The 15,785-nt window shown below is 38.4% G+C and overlaps 1 protein-coding gene and 1 pseudogene across 3 annotated transcripts in view; both read right to left on the bottom strand.

Annotated features, from left to right (window-relative positions):
- The window catches only part of BTBD8 (BTB domain containing 8), a 125,709-nt gene that overhangs the window by 73,204 nt on the left and 36,720 nt on the right, over window positions 1–15,785 (bottom strand). For all 3 annotated transcript variants that reach the window (XM_032247881.1, XM_032247882.1, XM_032247883.1), the window contains one exon: window positions 1,384–1,473. In XM_032247881.1, the coding sequence (XP_032103772.1) occupies window positions 1,384–1,473 (90 nt within the window). The remainder of the gene's footprint in view (window positions 1–1,383; window positions 1,474–15,785) is intronic.
- LOC116529875 lies at window positions 4,081–6,737 on the bottom strand (annotated as a pseudogene).

The raw sequence follows: 15,785 nt of genomic DNA, 5'->3' as shown, positions 1-15,785 counted from the left end.
CATTACTTCCATTGTAAATTAAAGACAGAAAATTACAGGTATAATAATTGATGTCACCATTTCTTTCTTGCCCACTAACCTCTGCCCAGTGGTCTATTAATAAAATAGACCTCATCTTTAAAAGCCTGAGTGTTTGAATGTTTAATCTCATCAGTTCATGAGTGGTGATTAAGGAATACTAAAACAAAAAAAGGACTCCCCCTTGCCTTCATTCCTATAGCTAAACTCAGAGGTCACCTTGAACTATATAAAACAGATAAAAGTTGAAGGGGCACCCCTTTCAAAATGGCCTTCCCTTATGAAGATCCCAATCTTATGCCATGGGTTTCTCCTAATGTGCCTACCATGAACTTTAGGGTTCTGTAGGACACAGATTTACACAGTAGAGAAGAAGAGCAGTCTGAGCTAGCTCAAGAACACCTAACGGGAAAACTTTTAAGTTTCTTCAGTGACTGTGGTGGAATGAACTCTGAATTATGAATTGACAAATGTGATTTAAGCTGGGCGCAGTGCTTCACACCTATAATCTCAGTACTTTGGGACGTCAAGGTGGGAGGATTACTTGAGACCAAGAGTTTGAGACTGGCCTGGGCAACATAAGACCTCATCTCTACTAAAAATCAGAAAAACTAGCAAGGTGTGTTGGTACACATCTACAGTCCCAGCTACTTGGGAGGCTGAGGCAGCAGGATCACTTGAGCCCAAGAGGTTGAGGCTGCAGTGAGCCATGATTGTGTCACTGTACTCCAGTCTGGGCAACACAGCAAGATCCCATCTCAAAAAAAATAAAAAAATAAAAAAAATAAAGAAACTACCTGTTATGAACTGAATGTCTGTGTTCCTTCCAAATTCATACGGTAAAGCCCTAACCCCTCAGTGTGGTCATATTTAGAGATGGGGCCTCTAAGGAAGTAATTAAGGTTAAACGAGGTCACTGGGTCCTTGATCTGATAGGATTAGCTTCCTTAAAAGAAGAAATACCATAAAACTCTCTCTCCAAGTACACCCACCAAGGAAAGGCCATGTGAGTGTGCATCAAGAAGGCAGCAGAGTACAACCCAGGGGCAGAGCCCTCATCAGACGCCAACCCTACTGGCACCTTTATCTTGAACTTTCAATCTCCACAACTGTGAGAAAATAAATACCTGTTGTTTAAATCACCCAGTTTGGGTATTCTATTACAGAAGCATAAGCAGATTAGCACATTACCTCTATTAATAAATGCTCTCTACTACTTCCTGCTTCAGAAAACGTACTTTGTTGAATTCTACATGAGAAATATTTAATTGAACATCCAGGGAAATCAGATTCAGAAAAAGTGCTCTGTATGAAATACAATTTACAATCGTTTGCAGTCAAATGGCCCTGTAAAAATATGCTTACCCTTGAAGAGAAACATACTCTTGGGAGCTTTCAGCCCAACAGCCACTCAGCATAGCAGCAAAGTAACTAGATCTGGCTCTCAAAATGGCCCTAAAGGGAAGAGCGGGGAGAAACACAGGTAAACATTTACATATTATGAAAAATGCAATTTTTAATGACTATTTTCATCTTTATGTATTAAAATATAATAATCTATTTGTTTTGTTTTCACTGGCAGGTTTATTATACAATAAAACTTATAAGCTTATATTTATACCTAAGGGATTTTTTTTTTTTAAGAGACAGAGTCTTCCTCTGTCACCCTGGCTGGAGTGCAATGGCATGATCATACCTTACTACAGCCGTGAACTCCTAGGCTCAAGTTTGCTCCTCCCACCTCAGCCTCCCAAGAAGCTAACACTACAAGGCATGCACCCATTTTGATTTTTAAATTTTTTGTACAGACAGGGTCTCACTATGTTTTCCAGGCCAGTCTCAAACTCCAGACCTAAAGTAACCCTCCTACCCCAGCCTCCTGAAGTACTGGGCTTTATACCTAAGTATTTCGATTGTTTAAAACATTAATTCCAATGTCCTTGCTATCTTTTAACTTTCTTCTCTTGAAGGCTCTTTATTTTTTAATCTTATAAAAACATAACTTTGATGTTTAATTTTTTTAATATAAAAAGGTAGCTAAAGACAAAGTACACATCAGCAAACACTCATTTAATGTAGATTATTTTGGAAATTTAAAAAATTTTAAGAAGATGTCCTCCTATCCCATACTAAAGTGTAAATCAAGGCTCTTTCTCAGATTTGTACTTCATAATTAGTAACAATATGAAACATTTTCAAATCTACGGGAAAAAAAAAACCTCCCATGACCAATCTAAATTACCTGGGAAAGAGTAGGAGAGGTGATCAATAATCACAACCAGTTTTGTAGAGATGGAAAAATGCTTGCAGTCACTCCCCAATATATTCCTATATTACATTATATGTAATTCACAATTGAAATAAATGCCTACTTACAGAACTATGAAATTCTATTTAAAAAATAATAGGCCAGTTGGGGTTGCTCACGCCTAGAATCCCAGCACTTTGGAGGCCAAGGCGGGTGGATCACCTGAGGATCGGAGTTCAAGACCAGCCTGGCCAACATGATGAAACCCCGTCTCTACTAAAAAAAGACCAAAAATTAGCCAGGTGTGGTAGTGGGCACCTGTAATCCCAGCTACTTGGGAGGGTGTGGCAGGAGAATCACTTGAAACCAGCAGGTGGAGGTTGCAGTGAGCCAAGATCACACCACTGCACTCCAGCGTGGGCAACAAGAAGGAAGCTTCTTCTCAAAAAAAATAAAAATAAAACAAGAGAAACTGTTAGTTGTCATTGGAATAATGTAACTCACAAGGCTAGAAAATATTAAAATACAGTTCAGACTCAAAACACAGTTTACTTTTAAGAAAAAGTTTACTATAGAAATAAATGCTAGATAGGAAAATAGGACTTGTGTAGGATGGCCTTTTAAACCAATTTGAAAAAACACAGACACACCATAACCTACCCCCAACACACCAGAAATTCTATCTGAAATAAAAAGGAAGGAACAAAGGCTAAAGTAAAAACTTTGGTCAGGCACAGTGGCTCATGCCTATAATACCAATACTTTGGGAGGCCATGGCGGGTGGATCACTTGAAGTCAGCAGTTCATGACCAGCCTGGCCAACATGGTAAAACCCCTTCTCTACTAAATATACAAAAATTAGCCAGGTGTAGTGGCTGTGCCTGTAGTCCCAGCAACTTGGGAGAATTGCTTGAACCTGGGAGGCTGAGGTTACAGTGAGCAGAGATTAAGCCACTGCACTCCAGCCTAGGTGACAGAGCAAGACTCTCTCAAACAAAACAAAACAAACAAACGAAAAGTAAAAAAAACTTCCAAAATCTCATGTCCCAGTGAATTTAGTGGGGAAAAATTACAGACACTGACCTTTGTCAGCTTGACACTTCTCACTTTAGCAATATCACCTCCATTTCTGTTATGATTTTCATTCCAACTATTTCAAATTGTAGCAAATTCATTCCAACTATATCTGGTTGTAGCAAATTCAATCTCCTGGAATCAGCTTGATAAGCATAGATTATACTAGAGTCAACTGAAGAATGTATATTAACCCAAAGCCCTAAATTAACAACCAAGAGTGTAGACCTCAAATTCTGGTTTGCAATTCAGCATCTGATCAATATTTGGCACTAGCTGGATAAAGGTCTAATCAGAATTTGTAAGCAGAGGCAGATGTAGTTAAATCATAACCCAATATTTGCAGTCTGTGATCTGGTTCCAAACTTAAAAGGCAGGTACAGATAGCCACATCTAACAATATTTCAGAATTGGAGTGAAAACATCAATAACAACATATAAACAAAACCAGGCAAATTAGCTTGGCAAACAAAAATTCTGGCAAAAAAAAAGGCACCAAATTGATCATACCCATGGATAATTAGCATAAATGGACATTTTCCCACTCTTAAACTAGTTTGATTACAGGCAGATTTTTTTTATTAAGATTTTTCTGTATCTGAGGGAATGTATTCTCTTTCCAGGTCCACAAGGCGGCATAGTTTCAAGGGCAAGAACTTCCAGCAACCAACCGGGGTCTTAAGGGTCATTGTTTTAATTTTCATGCTTGTGGGAAAATAATCAAAGTCAATCACTCCAGCTGAAGTTTGAAGGAACACCTTTCATAGGTCAAAGGGCTTGGAGAAGGAGGGAATTCCTCCCAGGTTAAAAGTCCCCTTCTTCTACACCCCTTCAGATTCCATATTTGGGTCCCCTTCCACACTCTTCATGGAAGCTTTCTCTCATCTTTTTCTCTCTCCTATTTCTCTTTCTCTGCCTAAATAAATCACTTCTCTGCAAAAACTCTTTGGGGTCCGATATTTTCTTTCAAGCACACCGTGCCGTGGCCCCCTCTCCTATTCTTGGGTGAGAGACCAAGAGCCTGGAAAAAATCCTCTTGGGGGAAACTGTGCCTCCCCTGTACCCCAAAACCTGGCAACATATCCATTTTTCCTAATCCTTAGAGCTTAATGAGAAGTCATTTATTTTATAAAGAAATACAGTATATATGGCCACAGTCTAAATATGCTTAAAACTGGAAAGTTATGTGAGTTAAAAACAACAACAACAACAAAAAAAAAAAACACTTATACTGTTACATCATTACTCTACGGTAATTCAACTGATGCTGAGATCTGCCCTCACTGCCCAGAGGTTGAATACTAACTTTGCCCAAAGTGAAGCAGTAACAACAAATACTCCATGAAACTCTATTTGTTTAATTGTGTAAGAGCATTTATAATGCTCCAAATTAAAAACGGTCTAATAAAAGCAACTTTTAATATATAAACAGACAAGAAGCTGTGATGTCAGTGGCCACTTGGCATTGCAGATAGGGAAAATAAAGTGTTCTGCATGAGTGAAGCATGGATTGGGAGAGGAGAAAGGGAGGCCCAGGCGGCAAATTTCAGACAGATAGTGACACAAAACTGTCAAAAATTGTACTGCTGGATGTTTCGTTTGAGGATGTCTGAGCATTGGCCAAGCACGTTCAAATCTAGCCTGGTCTAGCTTAATGCACGTCAAGGGCCATGTGCAACTACTGTGGCAGCAGGAGGATGATTCAACAGTAATGCAAGTTCACGAAAATAATCAGAAGGCCCCAATCTTCCCACTTCAACAAACTCTTCATTTTCTGACCGATGTTGTAGCATAGCAGCTGACCCCTCTAAAATAATAAGGAACTCATCCCCTGGTTCTCCCTGCAACACAATCTTCTGCAAATTTTCAAACTTGACTGGTTCCAGTGCGTCAGCTACCATAAGATGCTCCCACTTATCTGGAGATTCTAAAATAGACACTTTACTAAGGAATTCCTCATACATCTTCCACTTTCTCAGTGTGCTTCCCATATGGATTCTTCTATAACTGTGTCAGCTGGTACACTACCATTTCACATTTGCCTTTGCTTTGACAGTAGCTACTCTAGGTCTTCCATAAATAAAAATAAATTCTCCAAAGCTCCTTCCTTTCTCAACACTGGTTGCCCATTCATCATTGACACAACATCCTTCTCTCCTTCATCAATCACATAGAAGTTATCCCCTTCATCACTTTGCAAAATAACTGTCTCTCCAGTGATAAAGGAGACTGGAAACATGGCATCAAAAATATCTCTTCTCTCATTATCATCAAAATGTGAAATCAGGACATTCTTTTCAATGGCTTTGGCTAAAGCCATTGCCTTATAACGGCTTTAGGTATAATCTTATACTCTTTTGGTATAATCTTTCTAACATATGATGCAGCATCTACCTCCATGTAGACTTCAGTGCTGACGGCACCTTGTCGCCTCTGATCTTTAACCACTGGGTTGCATGGAGGAGGGGAGATTTCATCCTCCTTGAGTCTGTACAAGTGCCTTCTTCCTGCAGACTAAATTTATTTTGCCTCTTCCTCCAACCTCTCAAAGTGTTTCCTGAGGAATGCCATTGGTCCCTTGGGCTGAGCAGTACACAACTGTACAACAGAATCTTTAAGCAGTGCCTGAATGTGCTTCTGGAGGTAGAGCTCACATTCTCAAAGGCTATGCACCTCCTCTCTGGCAGCAGTGCCACCAGACCCATGATTCTTTGTCCCTCTCTGGGTGTCTCAGGTCACCTCTATTCTTTCTTCTGCTCTTCACTTCCTATCCACGTGGCTTTCATGAGCTTCCCTCTTCTCTCATCTGCTCCTCTGTCCACCCCACTCTCTCTCCAGACTCCCTCAATGCCTCTCAAAGGCTCTTAACAACAATAGAAACTATGTGCATGACTAAGAGGAATAAATCATTTATAAATGGAGAAACAAAGACCAAAGATATTACTTTAAATCTTAGGGAAATATTCATAAGAGACTAAATTGTCAATTAAACATTTTTTAATAAAAAAACAGATTCTACAATATCTTAGAAAATAAAAATAGGGACAACTCTAAATTAAAAAGATTTTTAAATAAGAAAAAGAGCTTACAATTCTAAAGATCCTGAGTTCTAGTTCAAAACTCACTGTAATTATCTTCAAGAAAGGATATATCTTGTTTGAAAAAAATGACAAGAAAGGTATTTTCTTTTGAATTACCATTCTACCTTCTCAAATAAAATGCTAATTAATTCATTCTTTAAAAGGAAATTTTAAAAAAATATAGAGAGACAGAGTCTCATTATGTTGCTCAAGCTGGTCTCAAACCCCTGGGCTCCAGGAACCCTCCTGTCCCAGCCTCTCAAAGTACTCAGACTACAGGTATTGATCGACTTACGACCTATGCAACTTACGACCATTCGACTTTACGACCACAATCGCTAGCCACAACTGCTCTGCTGTAGATTTTTGGAAACACTACAACATTTTGATGTGTATCAAGAATATCGCTACCGCCTGGGAGGCTGTGACGACAAAGTGCATGAATGGCATCTGGAAAATTGTGTTAAGTGCTATGTTAACGATTTTGACAGATTCGACAGTGAACATGAACTTGAAACGATTCAGGAAAAAATAGTAAAACTCACTAAAGACCTCTCTTTGTAGTGTGAAATGGAAGATGTCGAAGAGTTGCTAGACAAAGAATCTGGAGAACTTACAAATGAAGAGCTAATCGAACTGGAAGAAGAAGAGTGGCGGAAGAAGAAAGAAGAGAAGCAGAGAAAGAAGAGGAGGAGCCAGAAAGAAAGTTCACCACTAAGGGATTATCAGACGGTTTATCTTTACTGAATAAAGTTCTTATACATTTCAAAGCAATGGACCCAAACATCGAATGATTTGCAAGGATTGAACAGATGGCGCACGATGTGTTTCGTCCGTATTGTGAAATTTATGAAGAAAAAAAGAAACATACAATTCAGACAAAGCTCACCATGTTTATGAAAAAACCCCAACTGGCCTCAGATGACGACATCAACGATCCGCAGCCAAGCACCAGCGGCCAATAAAATGTTTCGTACATGTTTATATATTTTGATATGTTTTGCAACTGGGAAAATGTTTCCTATGGTATTTTTTACACCTGTATTTTGTATTTTTGTATGCACCTGTATTTTGTAATTTTGTATGTTTTGCAAATATTAAACCAGTTGTACTGGTAATGCAGTGTTTTACTTAAACCTGACGAATGTAAAAATAAGAAACAAAATGGTGTAGAGATGATACAAATGGCATAAAATGAACAAAGAAAATTATGATATATAATAATTAAAGAAAATTATGATAAAATACGACTTCAAGATTTTTATAACATCATTTCACAGTATTGTACATATAGCCTACTCAACTTACGACCAAATTGTGTTACGACCGGTCTGTCGGAACCAATCGTGGTCGTAAGTCGAGCACTAGCTGTACAGGTATTAAATCACCAAACTTACCCTCATTCTTTCTTTTTCTTTTACTATAGACAGGGTCTCTTTCTCTTTCACCCAGGCTGGAGTAGCACAACCGTAGCCCACTGCAGCCTCAAACTCCTGGCTAGGCTCATCTCTAATCCAACAGATACTGTATTCTGTGATCTACACTATTCTAAGTGCTGGGAATACAGCAGTAAATGAGATACACGGAACAATGTTATATTCCAGTGAAGGGTGGAGGACAGGGAGAAGAGAAAGACACTTCTGGCAATGGCTTCCTAGGTTGTCTCAGATCAACGCTCCTGCTGAAAGCAGCTAGGAAAGATGGACAAAATATATATATTTAAGAAAGAAGAAGAAAAAACAGGAAAGCATGCTTTGAAGGCATCAGAACACTACCACAGTGGTTAGAAGAGTTACACAAGTTAGGAGAGAGAAGACAAAAGAAGATGCCCAAGTATTTGAGGTAACTTTTTCCATTGAGGCAACTTTTTCCATAGAGGCAATTGCTAAATCTGAAAACAACAGCTAGAAGGCTGATAAGCTGAGTATAACTTCTGGCAATCTTCACACAAATTGGAACTAGGGACCCATCAAAGAGGAGGGGTTTTGGTAGGTAACCCAGGATTTCAGTTGGGTCCCGAAGGGCCACATTCTAAAATGAAGAGTGAACAGGAAATAGACAAGCCCTTAGTAGACTTGCGACTTAAAAGCCAGTTTTGAATCATCTCAGTCCTTGACTGGAACAAAGTGATTAGCATCTATTCTGCCAGCCAGCCAAAGGCAAAAGGAAATGCCATCTGCATTAAAATATCACTTTGAGTATCAAATTATTTCTACAAATTTTCAATAAAATGTCTAGTAATCACCCAAAGATTTAGTTTAATAATGAACAACTAGAAAATAAAAGAAAAAATTTCCATTTACACTAGTATCAAAAAAGTTCACCCCAACGTATGTTTTCAGAAAGGGCATCTCACTGAGTTCCTCCTAACTCATTACTTGACTGGCAAATTATGACATGGAGATATTTCCATTTCTGTGGGAATTTTATGCAGAAAATAACATGGACAGAAAAAAAAAAGGTCAAATACATAGCAACAAATGTAACAAAACATGTGTAATATCTCTACACTAAAAACTATAAAACCCTGCTGGGATAAATGTTAAAGACCTAATGGAGAGCTAAAGTATACTCACGGATCTGAAAGTTGAAACTGTTAATATAGCCATTCTTCCTAAATTAGTTTCTTGATTTAACACAATCCCAATGAAGCATTTTTAGTAGCAGTGGATAAGTTGATTCTAAAATATATATGAAAATGCAAAGGACCCATAATTGCCAAAGCAACCATCAACAAAGAATAAAGGTGGAAGATATTATTTCAGGCAACATGATGTCACTTACTATAAAGTAGCAATAATCAAGATAACATGGTATTGATGTAAGGATGGACAAATAAATCACTGGAACAGAATTGAGAGTCCAAAAATAAATCCACATATATATGGCCAGTTGCTTTTCATGAAGGTGTTAAGATAATTCAATGGGGGAAAAGACAGTCTTATCATCAAAAGGTACTGGAACAACCGATGATTTGCAGAAAAAGAAATGAGACTTGACACTTGCCTCACACCATTACAAAAAACTTAAATCTAGAATATACAGATTTAAGAGAACTATAATAACTTATCATTTAGAAGAACTATAATAAGATAACCCAACTAAATATGGGCAAGAACAACAAAAAGCATCAGGTAAGAACCACTTGCTTGAAATAGTTTTACTTCAAAGCTAAAGTTTATAGCTAATTATAAAAAATGACATTCTTGGCCGGGCATGGTGGCTCACACTAGTAATCCCAACACTTTGGGAGGCCAAGGTGGGTGGATCACTTGAAGTCAGGAGTTCAAGACCAGCCTGGCCAACATGGCGAAACGCAGTCTCTACTAAAAATACAAAAATTAGCTGGGCATAGCAGCACATGCCTATAACCATAGTTACTAGGAAGGCTAAAACACAAGAATCACTTGGACCTCGGGGGCAGAGCTTGTAGTGAGCCGAGATCATGCCACTGCACTCCAGCCTGGGCCATAGAGTGTACTCCAGCCTGGGCTACCAAGTGAGACTCTGTTTTAAAAACAAACAAAAAGGCTGGGCACAGTGGCTCATGCCTATAGGGCTGATCACAAGGTCAAGAGACAGAGACCATCCGGGCCAACATGGTGAAACCTTGTCTCTACTAAAAACACAAAAATTAGCTGGGTGTGGTGGCAAGTGCCTGTAGTATCAAGCTATTTGGGAGGCTGAGGCAGAAGAATCGCTTAAACCCGGGAGGCAGAGGTTGCAGAGAGTCGAGATCTCACCACTGCACTCCAGCCTGGGCAACAAAGTGAGACTCTGTTTCAAAAAAAAAAAAAAAAAAAAAAAAAAAAAGATTTGAACAGAAATATAACATACAAATAACCAGTAAGATACTCAACATCACTACGTGATCAAGGAAATGCAAATTAAAAGTATACATAATAGATAATACTGCATACCTATTAGAGTGGCATAAATCAAAAAGAATAACAATGTCACGGAGTGGTAAAGAGGTGAAACAAATGGAACTCTTCATACCAGGCAGACTGGGAATGTAAAATGGCACCATCTCTTTCGAGAATGTTTGTCAAATTCATGAAAAGTTAACAGTAACTAACAATATGACCGAGCAATTTCATTCTTAGGTATTGAACCAAAAGAAATGAAAACATATATGCAAACACTTGTCTGCAAAAGTTCCTACTAGCTTTATTTTTTTATTTTTTTGAGATGGAGTCTTGCTCTGTCACCCAGGATGTAGTGGAGTGGTGCAATCTCAGCTCACTGCAAACTCTACCTCCAGGGTTCAAACGACTCTTCTGCCTTAGCCTTCTGAGTAGCTGGAACTACAGGCACCTGCCACCACACCTGGCTAATTTTTATATTTTTAATAGAGATGAGATTTCACCATGTTGACTAGGCTGGTCTTGAACTCCTGACCTCAAGTGATCTGCCTACTTTGGCCTGGCAAAGTGCTGGGATTACAGGCATAAACCACCATGCCTGGCCCGTACCAGCTTTATTAATAACAGCTAAACACTGGAAACAAACAATATTCCATCAAAAGGAGAACAGATAAGCAAACTGTGGTATATCTATACAATGCAATACGATGCAGCAATAAAAACTGAATGAATCACTGATACACATAGTATGTAAGGATGAAATGCAAAAACTGAACATTTCATCCTTACATACTATGTGTATCAGTGAGGCCAGATACTCAGTATGTCTGAGTCCACTTATGTGAACTTCTAGGAAAGGCAGAATATCCTACTGTGTGGATAACATAACAATAAGAAAACAAACAACCTGATTTAAAAATAGGCAAACTACAAGTAGTAGTTCGTGCCTGTAGTCCTAACTATTTGGGAGTCTGAGGCAGGAGGATCCCTTAATCCCAGGAGCTCAAGCCTACGTAACACAGAAAGACTGTCTCAAAAAAATAAGTAAATAAATAAATAAAATAAAAAAATAAATGGGCAAAAGATATGAACAGAAAACTAACCAAAGAGGTATACAGATGGCAAATAAGCATATGAAAATCATCTGCTGTCTGTGGCTGGGGTAGGGATGGGTACTGAAGCTAAATGGGCACAAGGGAACATTTTAGTAGATGAAAATTCACTATATTTTGCTTACAGTAGAAGTTAAACAGGTTTATACATTAGTCAAAATTCATCAAACTGGACTTTAAGTTGTGTGCATTTGTTTGTGTATGCATTCTAACTCATACTTAATTATAAAAAAGAATAAAAACAAAATTTACTCAAGAAAAAAATAACAGGCCAAGATAACTTCCCCGGTGAATTCTAATAAATATTTAAGGAAGACATAAGTTTTAAAAAGTCAATCTGGGCCGGGCGCGGTGGCTCAAGCCTGTAATCCCAGCACTTTGGGAGGCCGAGGCGGGTGGATCACAAGGTCAAGAGATGGAGACCATCCTGGTCAACATGGTGAAACCCCGTCTCTACTAAAAATACAAAAAATTAGCTGGGCATGGTGGTGCGTGCCTGTAATCCCAGCAACTCAGGAGGCTGAGGCAGTAGAATTGCCTGAACCCAGGAGGTGGAGGTTGCGGTGAGCCGAGATCACGCCATTGCACTCCAGCCTGGGTAACAAGAGCGAAACTCCGTCTCAAAAAAAAAAAAAAAAAAAAAAGGCAATCTTACTCAAACTAAAGAATAAAAATGAGGAAATACTTCACAGTTCATTTTATAGAGTCAATATAAGTTTGAGACCTAAACCTGACAGTGACATTATAAAAAGGGAAAATTACAGACCAATCTGTCTCATGAATATAGATGCAAAATTCCTAAACAAAATATTAGCAAACTGAATCTAGCATGAAATAGAATGAATAAAACATCACAACCAAACTGAAATTATTTCAGGAATGTAACATTATTTTTTCATTCCAAATTTAAGCAATATAATTTAGCACATTAACAAAAGAATGAAGAAAAATCATGTGATCATCAAAACAGATGCAGGAAAGCATTTGATAAAATTCAACACCAATTTAGGATTTTAAAAATTTAGGCAATTTTGGCCAGGTGCAGTGGCTCATGTGAGGCAGGCAGATCACATGAGGCCAGGAGTTCAAGACCAGTCTGGGCAACATGGCAAAACACTGTCTCTACTAAAAATACAAAAATTAGCCATGCTTGCTGGTGCATGTCTGTAGTCCCAGCTACTCAGGAAGCTGAGGCATGAGAATTGCTTGAACCTAGGAGGTGCAGGTAGGAGTGAGCTGAGGTCATGTCACTGCACTCGAGCCTAAACAGCAGAGTGAGACTCTGTCAAATAAATAAATAAATAAAATTTAGGCAATTTCAATCAAAATCTCAGAAGCCTTTTTGTAAATACTGACAAAGTGATTCCAAAATTTACAGTCTTGTGTTACATAACAATGTTTGGGTCAACAAGAGACTACACACATACAAAGATGGTCCCATAAGATTATAAAGATGCTGAAAAATTTCTACCCCCTAGGAACGTCATAGCTGACACAAGGTCAAGTGTGAAGCATTACTCACATGTTTGTGGGGGTGCTGGTATAAATAAACCTACTGTGCTGCCAGCTGTATAAAAGTCTAGTATACACCATTATGTACAGTACATAATACTTGATAATAGCTATGTTACTGGCTTATGATTTTATTATACTACATATTGTTATTTTAGAATACTCCTACTTACATATAAAAAAATGTTAACTGCTAAATAGCCTCAGGCAGGTCTTTCAGAAGGTATTCCAGGAGAAGGCGAGATAACAGCTATGTTAGGAGATAACAGCTCCATGTGTGAGATAACAGCTATGTTAGGAGATAACAGCTCCATGTGTGTTACTGCCCCTGAAGACCTTCCAGTGGGACAAGATGTGGAGGTGGAAGACAGTAGTATTAATCCTGACTCTGTGTAGGCCTAGGCTAATGTGTTTGCTTCTGTCTCAGTTTTCAACAAAAGTTAAAAAACTTAAAAATATTTTTTAAACAGAAAAAAGCTTATAGGCTGGGTGTGGTGGCTCACACCTATAATCCCAGCACTTTGGGAGGCCAAGGCAGGTGGATCACTTGAGAACAGGAGTTCAAGACCAGCCCGGCGAACATGGTGAAACCCCATCACTAATAAAAATATAGAAAATTAGCTGGGCGTGGTGGCACACTCCTACAATCCCAGCTACTTAGGAGGCAAAGGCAGGCCAATTGCTTGAACCCAGGAGGTGGAGGTTGCAGTGAGCCAAGGTGCCACTGCACTCCAGCCTAGGCAACAGAGTGAGATTCCATCTCAAAAAAATTCAAAAAAAAAAAAAAAAAAGAAAGAAAGAAAAGAAAAGAGCATATAGAATAAGGGTACAAAGTAAAAAAGCCAGATGTGGTGACTCACACCTGCAATCCTAGCACTTTGGGAGGTTGAGGCAGGAGGATCGCTTAAGCCCAGGAGTGTGAACCAGCCTGGCCAACGCAGGAAAAACTTATCTCTACAAAAAATACAAAAATTAGCTGGGTGTGGTAGTGTGCAACTGTGGTCCCAGATACTCAAGAGACTGAGACAGGGGGATCACTGGAGCTGGAGAGATCAAGGTGGCAGTGACCCATGATCATGCCACTGTACTCCAGTCTGAGTGACAAAGTAAGACTCTGTCTCCAAAAAAAAGAAAAAAATTTGTACAGCTATACATGTTTGTGATTAAGCTAAGTGTTATTACAAAAGAGTAAAAAAGTTTCAAAAAATTAAAGAGTTTATAAAGTGAAAAGTTACAATAAGCCAAGGTTAATTATTGAAGAAAAATATTTTTTTAAAATAAATTTCATGTGTATCCTAAGTATTTATAAAGTCTACAGTAGTATACAGTAATGAACTGAGCCCTCACATTTACCTACCACTCATTCATTGACTCACCCAAAGCAACTGCCAGCCCTGCAAGTTCCATTCATGGTAAGTGCCCTATATAGATGGGTACCATTTATCTTTTATATCAGATATATCTTTTAGTGCCAGAAAGTAAGAAAATGCTCAACACACACACACACACACACACACACACACACACACACACACACACTCTCTCTCTCTCTCTCTCTCTCTCTCTCTCTCTCAGGCTAAAAGGGACACAAAAGCCACCTGAAAGAGCTCCCACAGCTAAAGCCATAACAAATTGAGAAAAAAATGTTAACTGCTAAATAGAAAAAAAAATTTAAAAAAAAGACAAATTACAGAGCATGTCAAATTATAAGCCAAAGTACAAAATAAATATCCATGAGTCTACACTGATATACGTAAGTGCCTGAATAAATTAATATGTGGAAGAGAAAAGTTTCTTGTGCACAAGATTTCCAAATAATTTATGTAGATAATATCCTCCCTTCAAGGAGGTAGAACATTACTTCCTATCATTTAAATATGGGCTACATGCAGGGGCTTCCTTCCAGAGAGCACAGTCTGGAAACGGGAGGTGAGGGGAGGAGTAACTTATAGTGGAGAAACCAGATGAAAACAACCTCAGCTAGATTATTATCAAGATTAACATAAACAGTGATGTCAGGTTGATCATATGTACATTTAATATGATGTAATGAAAATGGCCCTTTATCTTTGTGGGTTTCCTGTCCCAAACCCATAATCCATGTAATTATGAGAAAAACATCAGATAAACTCCATTTAGGGGACATTTCTATAAAATATCTGACTAGTACTCCTCAAACTGAAATGTCATCAAAAACAACATGTGAAAAACTGTTACAGCCAGGAGGAGCCTAAGGAGACATGACAGCTAAGTGCAATGTGAGATCCAGGACTGGCTCCTCAAATAGAAAAGGATACTAGGTAAAAACCAAGGAAATCTTTATACACTATAGACTTTAGTTAATAACAATGTATTGATATTGACTCAACTGTAACAAATGTACTATACTCAAATTTATATAAGATGTTAATAATGAAGAACTAGGTGTGGACGTGTATGAAAATACTGTACTCTCTTAATTTGTCTGTAAATCTGGAACTTTTCTAAAAAATAAGGCCAATTAAGAAAAAATTAGGATTCTGCTACTACCCATAAGTATAGGACTTCCCTACCTAGAAAACTGAATAAAATATGACACTGAAAAAAGGCAGTATAGGACTCTGATTCCTAAGAGAAGGAGGAAAATAAATGAGGTAAGCTCTACAATCACAATGCTTTTCTTCCTAGAAGCAGTTTCTAGTCAAGCCACGGGAAGGACAAAAGAGCAGAGCCTTGAGGCTGAGCTGAGCTGAGGAAATAGATATAGGAGCCCCAAGAAGCTGAGTCAGCTGAAATTTGTGGGGCACAGTAAGATAGAAGAGGGAGTCATGAAGAACTCTAGAAATTAGAGTAGATACTCCCTCCCTTGAGCTTTTGTCTGAATATAATTTGAGCG

Source organism: Sapajus apella, unplaced genomic scaffold, assembly GCF_009761245.1.
Source record: "Sapajus apella isolate SASKATOON/1434 unplaced genomic scaffold, GSC_monkey_1.0 scaffold64, whole genome shotgun sequence".
NCBI lineage: Eukaryota > Metazoa > Chordata > Mammalia > Primates > Cebidae > Sapajus > Sapajus apella.
This window is presented reverse-complemented; position numbering and strand designations above follow the sequence as displayed.